Source organism: Monodelphis domestica, chromosome 1 (assembly GCF_027887165.1).
Source record: "Monodelphis domestica isolate mMonDom1 chromosome 1, mMonDom1.pri, whole genome shotgun sequence".
NCBI classification, from domain to species: domain Eukaryota; kingdom Metazoa; phylum Chordata; class Mammalia; order Didelphimorphia; family Didelphidae; genus Monodelphis; species Monodelphis domestica.
The window spans coordinates 462,081,186-462,094,898 of record NC_077227.1 but is presented as its reverse complement, the minus strand read 5'-3'; the positions used below and the strand labels follow the sequence as shown (position 1 = coordinate 462,094,898).

The 13,713-nt window shown below is 37.8% G+C and overlaps 1 protein-coding gene across 2 annotated transcripts in view; it reads right to left on the bottom strand.

The window, feature by feature from the left end:
* PTPA (protein phosphatase 2 phosphatase activator) overlaps positions 1–13,713 on the bottom strand; it is a 36,006-nt gene that overhangs the window by 15,766 nt on the left and 6,527 nt on the right. The window contains exons 2-4 of one of the 2 annotated variants that reach the window (XM_001364058.5): positions 12,398–12,495; positions 10,294–10,380; positions 817–942 (exon numbers count right to left, since the gene is read on the bottom strand). In XM_001364058.5, the coding sequence (XP_001364095.1) occupies positions 817–942; positions 10,294–10,380; positions 12,398–12,495 (311 nt within the window). The remainder of the gene's footprint in view (positions 1–816; positions 943–10,293; positions 10,381–12,397; positions 12,496–13,713) is intronic. The other variant, XM_007475122.2, reaches the window with a different exon arrangement.

Here is a 13,713-nt window from a genome sequence, read left to right as displayed (position 1 = left end):
AAGTAAAAAAAGTTGAGAGGGTAGAGAGGAAAAAAGCATCCACCATTAATCCCACTTGCCTCCCAAGTAGGTGGCTAGCCTCTACACCTCTGCCTCATACTCCCTGGCCTGGCCATTATAAATGACAGCCTCTCCTGAGTCCAAAGGAGAGGAGCTATGGAAAAGGCACAGAAAAAGATTCCTCAGTGTCATATTAAGAAAAACTGACTTAGAACATGACCTAAACAGTAGACAAAAGGACAAGTTGGAAAAGGAACTTCTGTCCTTTCTTAGAGGAAGGCAAGAAATCTGCTATAAGGCCTCTACTCTCTCACTCCAGAGGGTAAAAAATCCTACTTTCTGATTAAAGTGCAAACTTCTTTGCCTGGTTTTCAAGGCGCTCTAAAATCTGGTAGCACTCAACCTTTCCAGTCCTCTTATACTTTCATGCTTTATATATCCCACCCATAATGAACTTACTCTGCTCCTAAATACACTAAATACTCCCCAAACTTCTATGCTTTTACTCATGTAATACCCCTAAATCCAAAATCTTTCTTTCAATTGGGAAATATTCAGCATATGGGAAGAACTTAATGCTTTTTAAATACACAGGAAAAATCTGAGGCCACCTAAAAGCACATTCTATTGCCAAAAATTAAAAATTCTCATTATATGCAGCTGCCCAAAGATTACCCTAGTTTAAGGCTTTACCCAATATCTGGGAATATCCTTTTTAACCCTTGACAATTCCCAGGACACCTTGTTTCCTGACAGGTTTCAGTATTAGTTTATATCAACCACCCCTGATTAGGCCAGTACATATGAAATGCTTACCTGGTCAAGTTTAGCATACCAAGTCCTGAAGGCTTTGTTCCCAAATCTGGAGGGCTGATCCATAGGAGGGGTCTCATCAATCCATCTGTCTAATGTGTTGAGGAGTGCAACAAGCTTATTAATTGGCTGTATAGGCAAGATAGAAAGAATGGAATACAACAAGCAATAGAATTAGCTTTGGAGGAACTACTAAAGAAAAAAAACCTCGTAATCCTGATGGATTCACAGGGGAATTCTATCAAACTTTTAAAAAGCAATTAGTACCAATACTACAAATTATTCTCAAAAATTAAAAAAGAAATCACCCAACCAGATTCCTTTTATCAGACAAATATAATCCTAATACTTCAACCAGGTAATATAATGAATTGTGAAGGGCAGCATTCATGAAGTTTGCTATATTACAGAAATGAAAAGCTTTAAAAATGAGCAGTATTTTTGGGTCTAAGAACAAGGGAATATAAAGAAGAATGTCTCCAAGCAAGCCCTACTAGGTCAGAGGGCTTTGTTTTGAAAAGCCTTGAGAAATGAATCAGGACTCCAGGACTCTAATCACAAATTGACTGAATTTTATTATCTTAAGAGCACAGCCTTTTGCACACATGTAGGACTTTCAGTGTTGTATAACAGAACACTGAATTTGGAGTCAAAGAGCCTAGATTCAAACCTCAACTTTACTCAAAGGAAAATGAGAGAATATGAACTCTATTACCTCTAAGAGCCCATTCATTCATCACATTAAACACCTTATACACACAGAATTCAGCATTTGGATAGATGAGAAAAGGCAGCTTGGTGTTGTGGACAGAGCCTAGGACTTGGAATCAAGAAGATCTGAAGTCAAATCCCTCCTCAGAAACTTACAAAATGTGTGACCATAGGCAAATCATTTTATCTCTCTTTTTTCTCCTTTGTAAAATGAGGCGGTTGAACCTTTGATGGCCTCTAGAGGTCCTTCCAGTACTAAATCTATGATTTGATGATGCTTTGACATCATCTGGTAGCAAAATACTGAAAGGAAAAGTCAATACCACCAATTGGTCAATGGCTAAACAAATCATGCTATATGAATAAAATGGAACAGTACTGTACCATAACAAATAACAAATAAAAGAATTTTGAGAAACATGAGGAAGATCTGTATGTACCAATACAAAGTAAAATAAGCAGAATTATGAAAAGATATATATAATATGAAAAGATCTATAAAATGTCTACAATAATGTAAAGGAAAACACTAACTCAATAAAACTGATTAATTATAATATCCAGTGTTTGTCCTATAGAACCAATGATGATGATGACAAAGATCTCCCTCCTCTTAGTAGAGATGTGAGGAACTATAGATGCAGAATGTTTCATGAACCGTTCAGACTTAGTCCCTTTATTAATTTTGCTTATTTTTCTTTATTCAAAACAAGGATTCAATGAAGGTGGTTTTGAGAAGAATGTGATGTTAAAATGAAAGACCTCAATAAAATAGTAAACAAATATAGGCAATAACTGGTTTCTGTTAGAATCTACTATGCCATAGTGAGTTCAAAATAATCATCAACCTTCAATTGCATCTGAAAGTCCATTTAGAAAGTAACCTCCATCTCCCTTTTTTCCTAAACTACCATAAGAAAGAATAGTTATCTAGGGTCTGTAGTGACTGCTAGCAAGGAAAGGACTGAAGATCAGAGTCTCTTCTGATCTCTGTAGCAGTACCTGATTCCTCTAGCTGCCAAATGAAGGAAAAACTAGAACCTGAAGTTCAAGCCTCAAGACTAAATGGGAGGACCTACTAGGTGGTTCAGCAGATTGAAAGCCAGGCTGGAGACAGGAGGTCCAGGGTTCAAATGTGACCTCAGATACTTCCTGGCTGTGTGACCCTGAGCAAGTCACTTAAAGCCCATTGCCTAGACCTTACTGCTCTTCTGCCTTGGAACCAATACACAGTATGGTTTCTAAGGTGAAAGGCAAGGATTTTTTGTTTGTTTTTTAAAGATTAAATAAAAGGGAAAGGAAAGGTCCTTTACAGAGGTGGCCAGAGAATATTCTTCCCCTTCTACATTGGGGGAGAAATATCTAGAGAGCAAATTCTTCACCTCAGATACACTGTAAAACAGAGAGACTTTCTGATAAACCTACTCTATTAAAAAAAGAGAAAACAAGGTTTCAAGCTGAACATACAGGGAAAGAGAGATAAGGAGACTATGGTAAGAAAAGAGTCACAATAGTGATGAGGAACCTTTTAGAGACCAAGTGCCATGTCCCACCCCACCACCACCACATACACGGTATGCATTCCCATTGGGCTGCTGGGCAGAGGGGCAGGGGATATGAAAAAAATATCATCAGGCCTGATGGAGAAGAGGAGGGGAAAAGCTCCACCTAAGTTCTTCTGCCTTTCTAGTAATAAATTGGGGGGTGGGGGGGGAGAGCAATGTGCATGCCCACAGAGAACACTCTGCATGCCATCTTTGACACACTTGCCAGAGGTTCACCATCACTGGCCTAGACTTTCTCCCTGTTGAATTTATGAAATAATGCTTTCTGCTTTAATCTACCTTTGCAGACAAGAAATGTGGAACCTCTGAAATATGGAAAATTTACCTCTATATCTCCAGAGGAAGGACTCAAAAAGTTGCTGCTTGGAAGGATAAACTATGGGAGTGGAAACACCGAGGAAAAGCAACTGCCGGAATACAGTGGTTGAGGGGACATGACAGAGGAGAAACTCTAAATGAACACTCTAATGCAAATATTATCAACAAAGCAATGGGTTCAAATCAAGAAAACATGTAATGCCCAGTGGATTTACACGTCGGCTATGGGGGGTTGGGGGGGAGGAAAAGAAAATGATCTATGTCTTTAACGAATAATGCTTGGAAATGATCAAATAAAATATATTTTTAAAAAAAAAGTTGCTGCTTGGAACTCAATGTATAGAGAAGCAGGTTACTTGACAGGGCCTGAGAATAGACCTAACTTGCCCCCATGTAATTCCCATAGCACAAAGTAGAGCAGCTATTACAAACTGAAAAAGACCTAACAAAACCTGGATTTTCTCTAGGCCTCTGGCCTTCAGAGCAGAACTGAAAAGGATTAAGGAAGAGCATTCAGGTGGCTAGCTAGAGATTGCTGGCTCAACTAAACCAATGAATAATTAAAAGGCCCCCAGCATCTTTTCTGTGGAAATCTCTCTGAAAGGAGCAAACTGCCTATTATTTGGTTAGAGGCAGAGAGAATGGGTCCTGCTGAAATTTACACAAGTCAAGGGCCCTCCTACCAATAAGAACAGTTCCTGCTTTCAATCTCTAGAGCATTTTGCCAACTTTGCTCAGTACTGAAATGCAGCCACCTCTGGGAGGAGTGGGGGGAAAGCACAGAGAGATGAGGGAAGAATAAGCAGTTGCTGGATCACTCTACCCCAGGGGTCCCCAAATTGCAGTCCCCTGAGGCCATTTACCTCTTTACCTACCCCACAGCACTTACAGAAGGGGCACCTCTTTCCTTGGTGGTCAGTGAGAGGAGCACTGTATGTGGTGGTGCCACAAAGCCCAGCATTGCTCACGGATAGTACTACTTCCGGTGACATAATCCTTTGCGGGGTGCCTTGTTCTGAGAGTAACTGAATGAGAACAAGGTGTCCCACAAAGGATTATGTGGTTGTACAATGGAAGACATCAGCATGGTGAGAGGCGATCTGGGGGAGGGGATTCCGCACTGTGTATACTGCTGCCCGGTATAGTGGTGGCAGTGATGGGCCTGTGCAAGGTGTGACAGGCCCAACACAGCCAGCACTACAGCCTCCATTATCTCAGACAGTGGTATACAGTTTTTTTTTTTTTAAATAATCCGGCCCTCCAACAGCCTGAGGGACAGTGAACTGGCCCCCTGTGTAAAAAGTTTGGGGACCCCTCTACTCCATAGCTCTAGGCAGGTAGTAAAATCCACCCATCTGTTTGCCCTTAGCTCAAAGTGAGCTACACTGCTTACTGTTTTTGCCAGCTATTTGGAATTGCTCCCATACCTCTTGGGACTAACCAAATCCCCTCTGCCTCCCTACCCCTAGAATGGTTTCAATCAAAAAGAACACTGAAGATAAGAAAAAAATGCACACAAAAGCATCTAAGGAGTCTCAACAATCTAAGTTGGGAATCAAGGATTTGCTCAAGTAATTACAAAAGTCCCCTTTAATTAATTTCTTCCCCAACACTGACCTTAACCCAAGTAATAATAGCTCACATTTATACAGCACTTTAAGATTTTTTAAATATATATATTTTTATTTCCAATTACATGTAAAAACAGTTTTTAACATTCATTTTTTAAAAATTTGAATTCCAATACTCTCCCCTCTCTCCCCTTACTCCTTCATTGAGAAATCAAGAAACTTGATATAGGTTACACACAATAGTCATGTAAAACATATTTCCATATTAGTCATGTTGTGGAAGAAAACAAAGATCCAAAGAAAAAGGAAAAAGCAAAGCAAAGTTAGCTAAAATTTATTCTTCAATTTGCATTGACTCCTTTGGTTCTTTCTCTGGTGATGGATAGCATTTTTCATCATAAGTCCTTCAGAGTTGACTTGGGTCACTGTATGGCTGAGAATGGCTTAAGTCATTCATAGTTGATCATCACTCTGTACAATGTTCTCTTTGTTCTGCTCTCTTGACTTTGCATTAGTTCATGTAAGACTTCCCAGATTTTTTTAAGCCATCTTGCTGGTCATTTCTTATAGTACAATAGTATTCCATTACAATCATTTATTATAACTTGTTCAGCTATTCCCCAATAATAAGTATCCCCTTAATTTCTAATTCTTTCCCACAACAAAAAAGATGCTATAAATATATATATATGTATATGTATAGATGTTTCCTTTTTTTTTTTAATCTATTTGGGACACAGGTCTAGGTATTGCTGGGTCAAACTGTATGAACAGTTTTATAATCCTATAGGTATAGCTCCAAATTGCTCTCCAGAATAGTTGGATCAGGTCATAACTCCACTAACAGTGCACTAGCATACCAATTTTTCCACATCTCCTCCAAAACTGGTCATATTAGTCAATCAGATAAGAGTAAGATGGTACTTCAGAGTTATTTTAATTTGCATTTCTCTAATTGATGACTTAGAGAACTTTTTCATATGATTAATAGATAGCTTTGATATCTTCTTATGAAAACTCTTCATATCCTTTGATTATTATATACAGGGGAATAACTATAAATTTGACACTGATCTCTTTATATTTGAGAAATACAGTTTATTGGACTGGAACCCCCCCCCCCAGTTTTATAGGATTCTGATTTTTAATCTACCCTGCTAATTACTTCAATTTTATGGGTGAATTCATCCCATTCACAGTTCTGATTGTTTTCTTCCATCCTATTTTCCCTCCTTCTCTTGCTCTCCTTTCACCCTGTCCTCCATCAAAAATGTTTTCCTTCTGACCACCACCTCCTCCAATCTGTCCTTTCTTTTATCAGCCCCACCATCCCTTCTCTTGTCCCATTCCCCTCTTACTCCTTATAGGGTAAGATATATTTCTATACCCAATTGAATGTGTATATTATTTCTTCTTTGAGCCAATTCCAATAAGAGTAAAGTTGAAATGCTTTCCCTCACCTCTCTCATTTCCCCCTCTATTGTAAAAGCTCTTTCATGCCTTTTTTATGTGAGATTATTTACCCCATTCTATCTCTCCATTTCTCCTTCTCCCAAAGCATTCCTTCTCTCTTACCCCTTAATTTTATTGTTTTGGCTATCATCCCATCAGTCAACTCACACTTGTGCCCTCTATGTATATTTACTCCTTCTAACTGCCATAATGATGATAAAGTTCTTAGGTGTCATACATATCATCTCCCTTTATAGGAATGTAAACATTTTAACTTTATTGAATGTGATTCAATAAATGATTTCTCTTATCTTTTTTTTTTAAACCCTTACCTTCTGTCTTGGAGTCAATACTATGTATTGGCTCCAAGGCAGAAGAGTGGTAAGGGCTAGGCAATGGGGGTCAAGTGACTTGCCCAGGGTCACACAGCTAGGAAGTGGCTGAGGGCAGATTTGAACCCAGGACCTCCCGTCTCTAGGCCTGGTTCTCAATCCACTGAGCTACCCAGCTGCCCCCTTGATTATCTTTTTATGTTTCTCTTGAGTCTTGTATTTGTGAGTCAGATTTCTATTCAGGTCTGGTCTTTTCATCAGAAATGCTTGAAAGTCCACTATTTCACTGAATATCCAATTTTTCCACTCAAGAATTATACTCTATCCTATATACTATACCAGATTTGCTGGTTAAGTACCCCTGTTTCCCCTAGAATATCATATTTCAAGCCTTCTGATCCTTTAATGTAGAAGTTGCTAAATCTTATGTTATCCTGACTATAGCTCTAAGATATTTGAATTGTTTCTTTCTAGCTGCTTGCCGTATTTTCTCTTTACCTGAGAGCTCTGGAATTTGGCTATAATATTCTTGGGAGTTTTCATTTTGGTATCTTTCAGGAGATGATTGGTAGATTCTTTCCATTTCTATTTTACCTTCTTTTTTTAGAATAGCAAAGCAATTTTCTTTAACAACTCCTTGAAAGATGATGTCTAGGTTCTCTCTCTTTTTTAAATAATGACTTTATTTATTTACAACCCCAAAATTCTTAAATTATCTCTCCTTGATATACTTTCCAGATCAATTTTTTCTAGTGAATATTTCACATTTTTCCTTATATTTTCATTCCTTTGATTTTGTTTATTGTTTCTTAATGTTTCTTGGAGTCATTAGCTTTCACTTATCCAATTAAAAAAATTTTTTTCAATTATATTAATATCAATTTCTAGCAATCTTTTTTAAAAATTTGAGTTCCAAAACCTCTCCCTCTCTTTCCCCCCTCCCTGAAATAGTAAACAATTTGATCTTGGTTATACATATACCAGTCATACAAGAAGATACATATAAAACAAAAACACACAAAAAATAAAGTGAAAAATAGTATACTTTAATCTGTACTGACTCCCTCAGCTTTTTCTTTGGAATTAGACAGCATTTTTCATTATGAGTCCTTTAGAATTGTCTTAAATGATTTTATTGCTAAGAATAGCTAAGCCATTCATAGCTGATCATAGTACAATATTACTGGCACTGGGTACAATGCTCTCCTGGTTTGGCACAATTTACTTTGTATCATTTCATATAGATCTTTCCAGGTTTTTCTGAAATTGCCCTGCTCATTATTTCGTATAGCACAAGAGTATTCCATTATAAGCAATATATCACAACTTATTCAGCCATTCCTCAGTTGATGGGACATCTCAATTTCTAATTCTTTGCTACCACAAAAAAAGAGCTGCAATCAATTTATGTTCAAATAATTCCTTTTCTCTTTTTAAAAAAATCTCTATGGGATATAGACCTAGTAGTAGTTTTGTGGAGTCAAAGAGTAAAAATAGTTTTATGTTCCTTTGCACTTGCCCAATTCTAATTTTTAAGGAATTATTTTTTCAGTGACCTATTTTATCTCCTTTTCCATTTGGCCAATGCTACTTTGTAAAGAGTTCTGCTCCTCAGTCAGTTTTTATGCCTTTGTTACCATTTGCCTTAGTCTGTTATTTTCTTCAGTAATTTTTTATGCCTCCCTTATTGACTTTTTTTCATGATTTTCTTGCATCACTCTCATTTCTTTTCCTAATCTTTCCCCCACCTCTCTTATTTGATTTTTTAAAAAAATCCTTACCTTCTACCTTAGAATCAATCCTAAGTAATATTAATTTCAAGGAAGAAGAGCTGTAAGAGGTAGGCAACTGGGTTCAAGTGACTTGTACAGGGTCAAAATGCTCATCTGAGGTCAGATTTGAAACCAAGATCTCCCATCTCCAGGCCTGGCTCTTTTATCCACTGAGGCACCTAGTTGCCCCTCTTATTTGATTTTTCAAATCCTTTTTGAGCTCTTCCAAGAATTGGGAGTAGGGGAGAGGCCTGAGACCAATTTGCATGTTTCTCTGAGGTTTATTTTACAAGTAGCTGTTTTTGCACTTCTAAGTTTGCTTTTTGATCTTTCTTGTAATCACAATAACTTTTATGGTCAAGTTTTTTTTGGCTGTTGGCTCATTTTTTCCCCAGCCTATTTCTTGACTTCTAACTTTATGTTAAAGTTGGGCTCTGCTTCTAGGATGGAGGGGGCACTATCACAAACTTCATGCTGCTGTTTTCAGAACTACTTCTAAGGGGATCTAAGTTTTCAGTACTTCTTACGTGGTATGATCTAAGGGGAGGTGTAGTCATTGTTTTCCTGACTTGTGCTCTGGTCAGTGAACACCCACAAGCACTCTTTTCTGCCCTGGAAATGTGACCAGGGTCCCTGCTCCAGTTAGTGGTCCTCTTCACTCTGGGTCTGTGACCTAGAGTCAAGTATGGGCAATGCAATAGACTTCTAACCCAGTGCCAGAAAAAGAGTCTCCCATAATTTCCTTCTAACCAGTTGCCGATCCCTTTTACCTGTACTAGACAATGTTCCACTCTTCAGTTAGAAAGACCTTTCCTGCTGACCTAAATTGTCTTTGGAATTCTTTTATCCTGTCCTTTTGTTGACTCTCTTGCTCCATAATTTGTTTTGCAGTATTATTTTAAAGTTGTTTGGAGGGGAATTTGGATGAGCTCAGAAATGTCCCTGACTTTACTCTGCCATCCTGGCTCTACCTCCCACTTTTAAGATTTATAAAACATATTCCTCATGGTTGCAGTGATAGAGAGTAACATGTGTATTATTCTTCCATTTTTACAGATGAGGACATCAAGGTTCAGAGAAGTAACCAACCAAGAGTACATGGCAATTAAGTGGGAAGCCTAATTCAAAGACAGGTTTCCTGACTTCAAATATATCCCACTACAAAAACACTTTCTCCAAAGTCATAGCTATGTCAAAAAAGGTTTACTTGACATGAAGCCACAATCCGAAGGCTCAAAGGAATACTGGTAGGGAATGGGAACATAACACTCAATTCAAGTACTAGCCCAACTGGCTCACTGTCAGAGCAGCTGATCTAACTCTTTGCAGGCTAACCAAGTCAAGAGATCTATACAATTCAGAAAGCCAATCAATTCACAGGAATTGAGAGCATTTTCTGACATTGTGGCATTCTCTAATAAAGAGAAACTTAGATAGGTGGGAAAACTGGAACATAAGCAGGAATTAGAATTACTGAACACAGCCTAAGGCTATCTACAAAAAACTGGTGGTGCTGAGAATTCAGCTTTGGTCTAAATGTCCTAGAACCTGCTGAAGGATGTCCAGATGTCCACTGAAGGTACAGGACCCAACCAATGGAAATCAATTAAAAACCCCTCAGGCAAAACAGTTACAGGATAGCATCTAAGAGACCTCACATAGAAACTCTCTATCATAAATAGACAGAGCACCTCTCTATTTCAATCCCACCCCCATTTAAAATTGTCCTCAAAATGGCATAGAAGATGCTTTCTCCTACCTCAGAGACTTTGTATTCACAGGTTAACTTCTTCCCCTTAACCCCTTCATTTAAGGTCAGAATGAAGCCAATGTAATCTGCATATGCCTAAAGAGAAAGAGAGAGAAAGAATCAGCTCTATCACCTGGAACCTACTATAAAGGCCTCTGAGGATTATTTCCCAGTTCTAATTATTCAGTATGCATACCCAGATGCTCCAAGGCTCCCTAGCCCTGGTTGCAGGGAATGATACAGCATCTAAATTCTCTTCCATCTATCTCCACCCACCTCCCAAACCCTCAATTCCAGAATCTCAGCAAAATACAGATTCCTTCAGTGCACACTATTTGGTTAACCATCAAACATTCCCTCACTCACATGCCTCAAGACCCCCTGCCCCAATTCAGACCCTTCAATAACTACATATTTGTTTTTTATCTTCCCTTTGGCCCATCCCATAAAGGCTAGATGAGGCAGAAGCCAACTTCTCACAAAGGATGGAGAAATAGTTTCCAGTTGTCAAACTAATGAGTACCAAGCCCCTCTATACATATATCCCAGGTTTCCATCTTTGTTCCTCATATTCCCCAAAAATATAAAAGTTAAAACTATTAGGATAAGAACAGGCTATATAGGATAAGAACCTATATCATACCTAATACTAAGAAGTTCCAGAAGCAGTTACTAACAGTAATCTACTTATTGCCTACTCTTTTCATGCCTCTTTTTCTCTCACTTTTTCTTCTTCCAACCCCCCAGGCATTGAGTCTCTTCCCCAGTAGATAATAACTAATCATCATCTAGGAAGGTGGTATTCTTGTATCAGGATACTCTCTGGTCAAAAATAAAAGAACAACCTGGGATGGAAACTTCAAACCAGAGTCAGGTAAATTTCTATAAAAACTTTCCCCAAAGATTTCTTTCCTCAAGGAACATCACAAATCCAATTGTCTGAGCACATATCCAACTAATAATCAAATGCAGAGGCAAGTCTAAATGTAAAGAAAGCTAATATATTAGATTGTACCCAGGGAATCTCCTTCTAAGTCAGAATTTGTCTCCAACAGATGAAACAAGAAGTATCTAAAAAACAGAATGAGAAATGAGTAAAATAAAAAAGAAGGTGCATGGTATCATCCGACTGGAGAATTTTTTTCTGTTCCCACACATCTCTGTAACTTCTAAGGCAGAAAATGAGAGCAAATGTTTATATACAATGCCTGTAGGGCCTATCCATTAATCTTGATCTAAACTCAAAAAAATATTCTTAAAACTGATTCAAGTCCCAAAAATTTAGGTCCAAATCCACCTAATGCAACCTATGGAGAGAATAAGTGTCCCATATACTTCTGGTGTCCAAAAAATGAGTTGTTAGCTTCACCTATGTATATCCTTACTGTGTAAAATACAATTACAAGTAAAGACAACCATTACAACATTTCCATAAAGATGTAAGTGAATGACAACACTAGTAAAATAATTATTTTTCTTCTCTTCTAATTCACAAAAACATAATTTCACTTGTTTATCAGCCAAGATCTCTAAAAACTTGACAGTTAGAAGATACTCACTCTGCCCTAGAAAATGAGGCAATGTAGCTATTTAATATATAGGGAAATAAATGTAGGTGAAATGTCTGCTAAATAGCTTAACCAAAAAAAAAGCTTAACCAAGATTTGAAATTCAGGCCTATATTCAGAAGCTAAGAGAAGCCAAGTCTCTTACTTTTCAAAACTCCAATAAGAAAGCAAAGAACTAAAATTATGTGCCCAGTCCTCTATCATTTAGATTCTGACACTAATTCAGCAAATTAAACAAAAATGCAAGTATATTGATGGTTCATGAGAACCAGGGCAGATTTCCCGGTCCCAATCCCAAAGGACCTTCTTGGGTAACTGAGTTCTTTTCTTGTAGAAGATAAAATAATGGTTTCTCTCCTTAAAAGTTTAGACTCTATAGGCAAGTAGGGTTGAGACCTGAATTCCCCAATCTTACCAATAAACAAGACCCTGGGCACAAGGGAAAATGATTTCTCAGAACAGAATCATCACCTCATTCTAGTTCTGACCCTACAGCATTGCTCTGAAACATGAAATATTTCTCCACCAACACTGCCCACTTGTACCTGAGATCGTTTCCACTTGCCCATGTCAGGAACTGTGTTTATCTCCTTCTTTGGAATCATGAAGTTATGAGTAGTAGGGCAGGCATCCTCCAAAGGCTCTGAAGGAAGAAAAAGAAAATCAAATAGCTTCTGAATCAGGAGGTTGGATTCCTTCCCTAGTCTTGATATTTCTAAACCTTAACTCCCTAAAATATGAACCTGGACATTCATCTAACCTTGTCAACCACCCTTGAGGCAGGTAGGTGGCTCAGTGGATACAGCCAGGCCTAGAGATGAGAGGTCCTAGATTCAAATCTGGCCACAGACACTTCTTTGCTGTGTGTCACTCAACCCCCATTGCCTAGCCCTTACCACTCTTCTGCCTTGGAACCAATATTTAGTATCAATTCTAAGACAGAAGGTAAGGATTTAAAAAAAAAGTCAACATTATTTTACCTTTGTATTTCTTCACAAGAAATTAAAAATACTGATTGTTCAATTTATGACTAACTCATATAACAGACGATCTCTTGCTCTTAACTCCTCCCTTTCTCCCTCCCATCTCAAATCAACCATTATGGAAACAAAATTAGGGTTTCTAAAGAACATGTGGATTCAAAAGTTGAGGAAAGGAAGAAAATGTGAAAAACAGAAATAGTTTAAGAGAGCTGACATGGGAAATGTTCCTAGGCAGGCCTGGTATGCCTACTTTAATGATTCTTTGCCAATAAATACCTTCTCCCACATTACCTACTATTCCCTTCCATTTTGTTTTACTTCCTGAAATTCTATCACTTAGAAGAACCCTTTGAGATAAATAAGCTTCTTCTTAAAAAAATGGAATTACTCAGAGTTGAACTTAGTTTTTTAAGTTAAAAGTCAAAAAATAGACTGGGAATATGAGCAATCAACAAAAAAGAAACTATATAAAGTTACTATGGTGACAGGGAAGATAAAAATATAAACTTAGAAGACAACAAAGTCAAAACCACTACATCGAAAGCCTCTAAGAAAAAAGTGAATTGGCCTCAGGCCCCCAAGAAAATCCTAAAAGAACTCAAAAATCATTTAAAAAATAAAGTAGAAATGGTAAAGGAAAAAATTGAGGAAAGAAATGAGATTGCTACAAGAAAATCATGGGGAAAAAAACCCTACTTGGTTAAGGAGGGAAAAAATACTGAAGAAAATAACACCTTAACAATAATAACAGGCCAATGGTAAGAAAAGCACAAAAAAATCCACTGAGCAGAACTTCTTAAAAAGTAGAATTGGCCAAGTGGAAAAAGATATATAGGGGGAAGCTAGGTAGCTCAGTGGATTGAGAGTCAGGCCCAGAA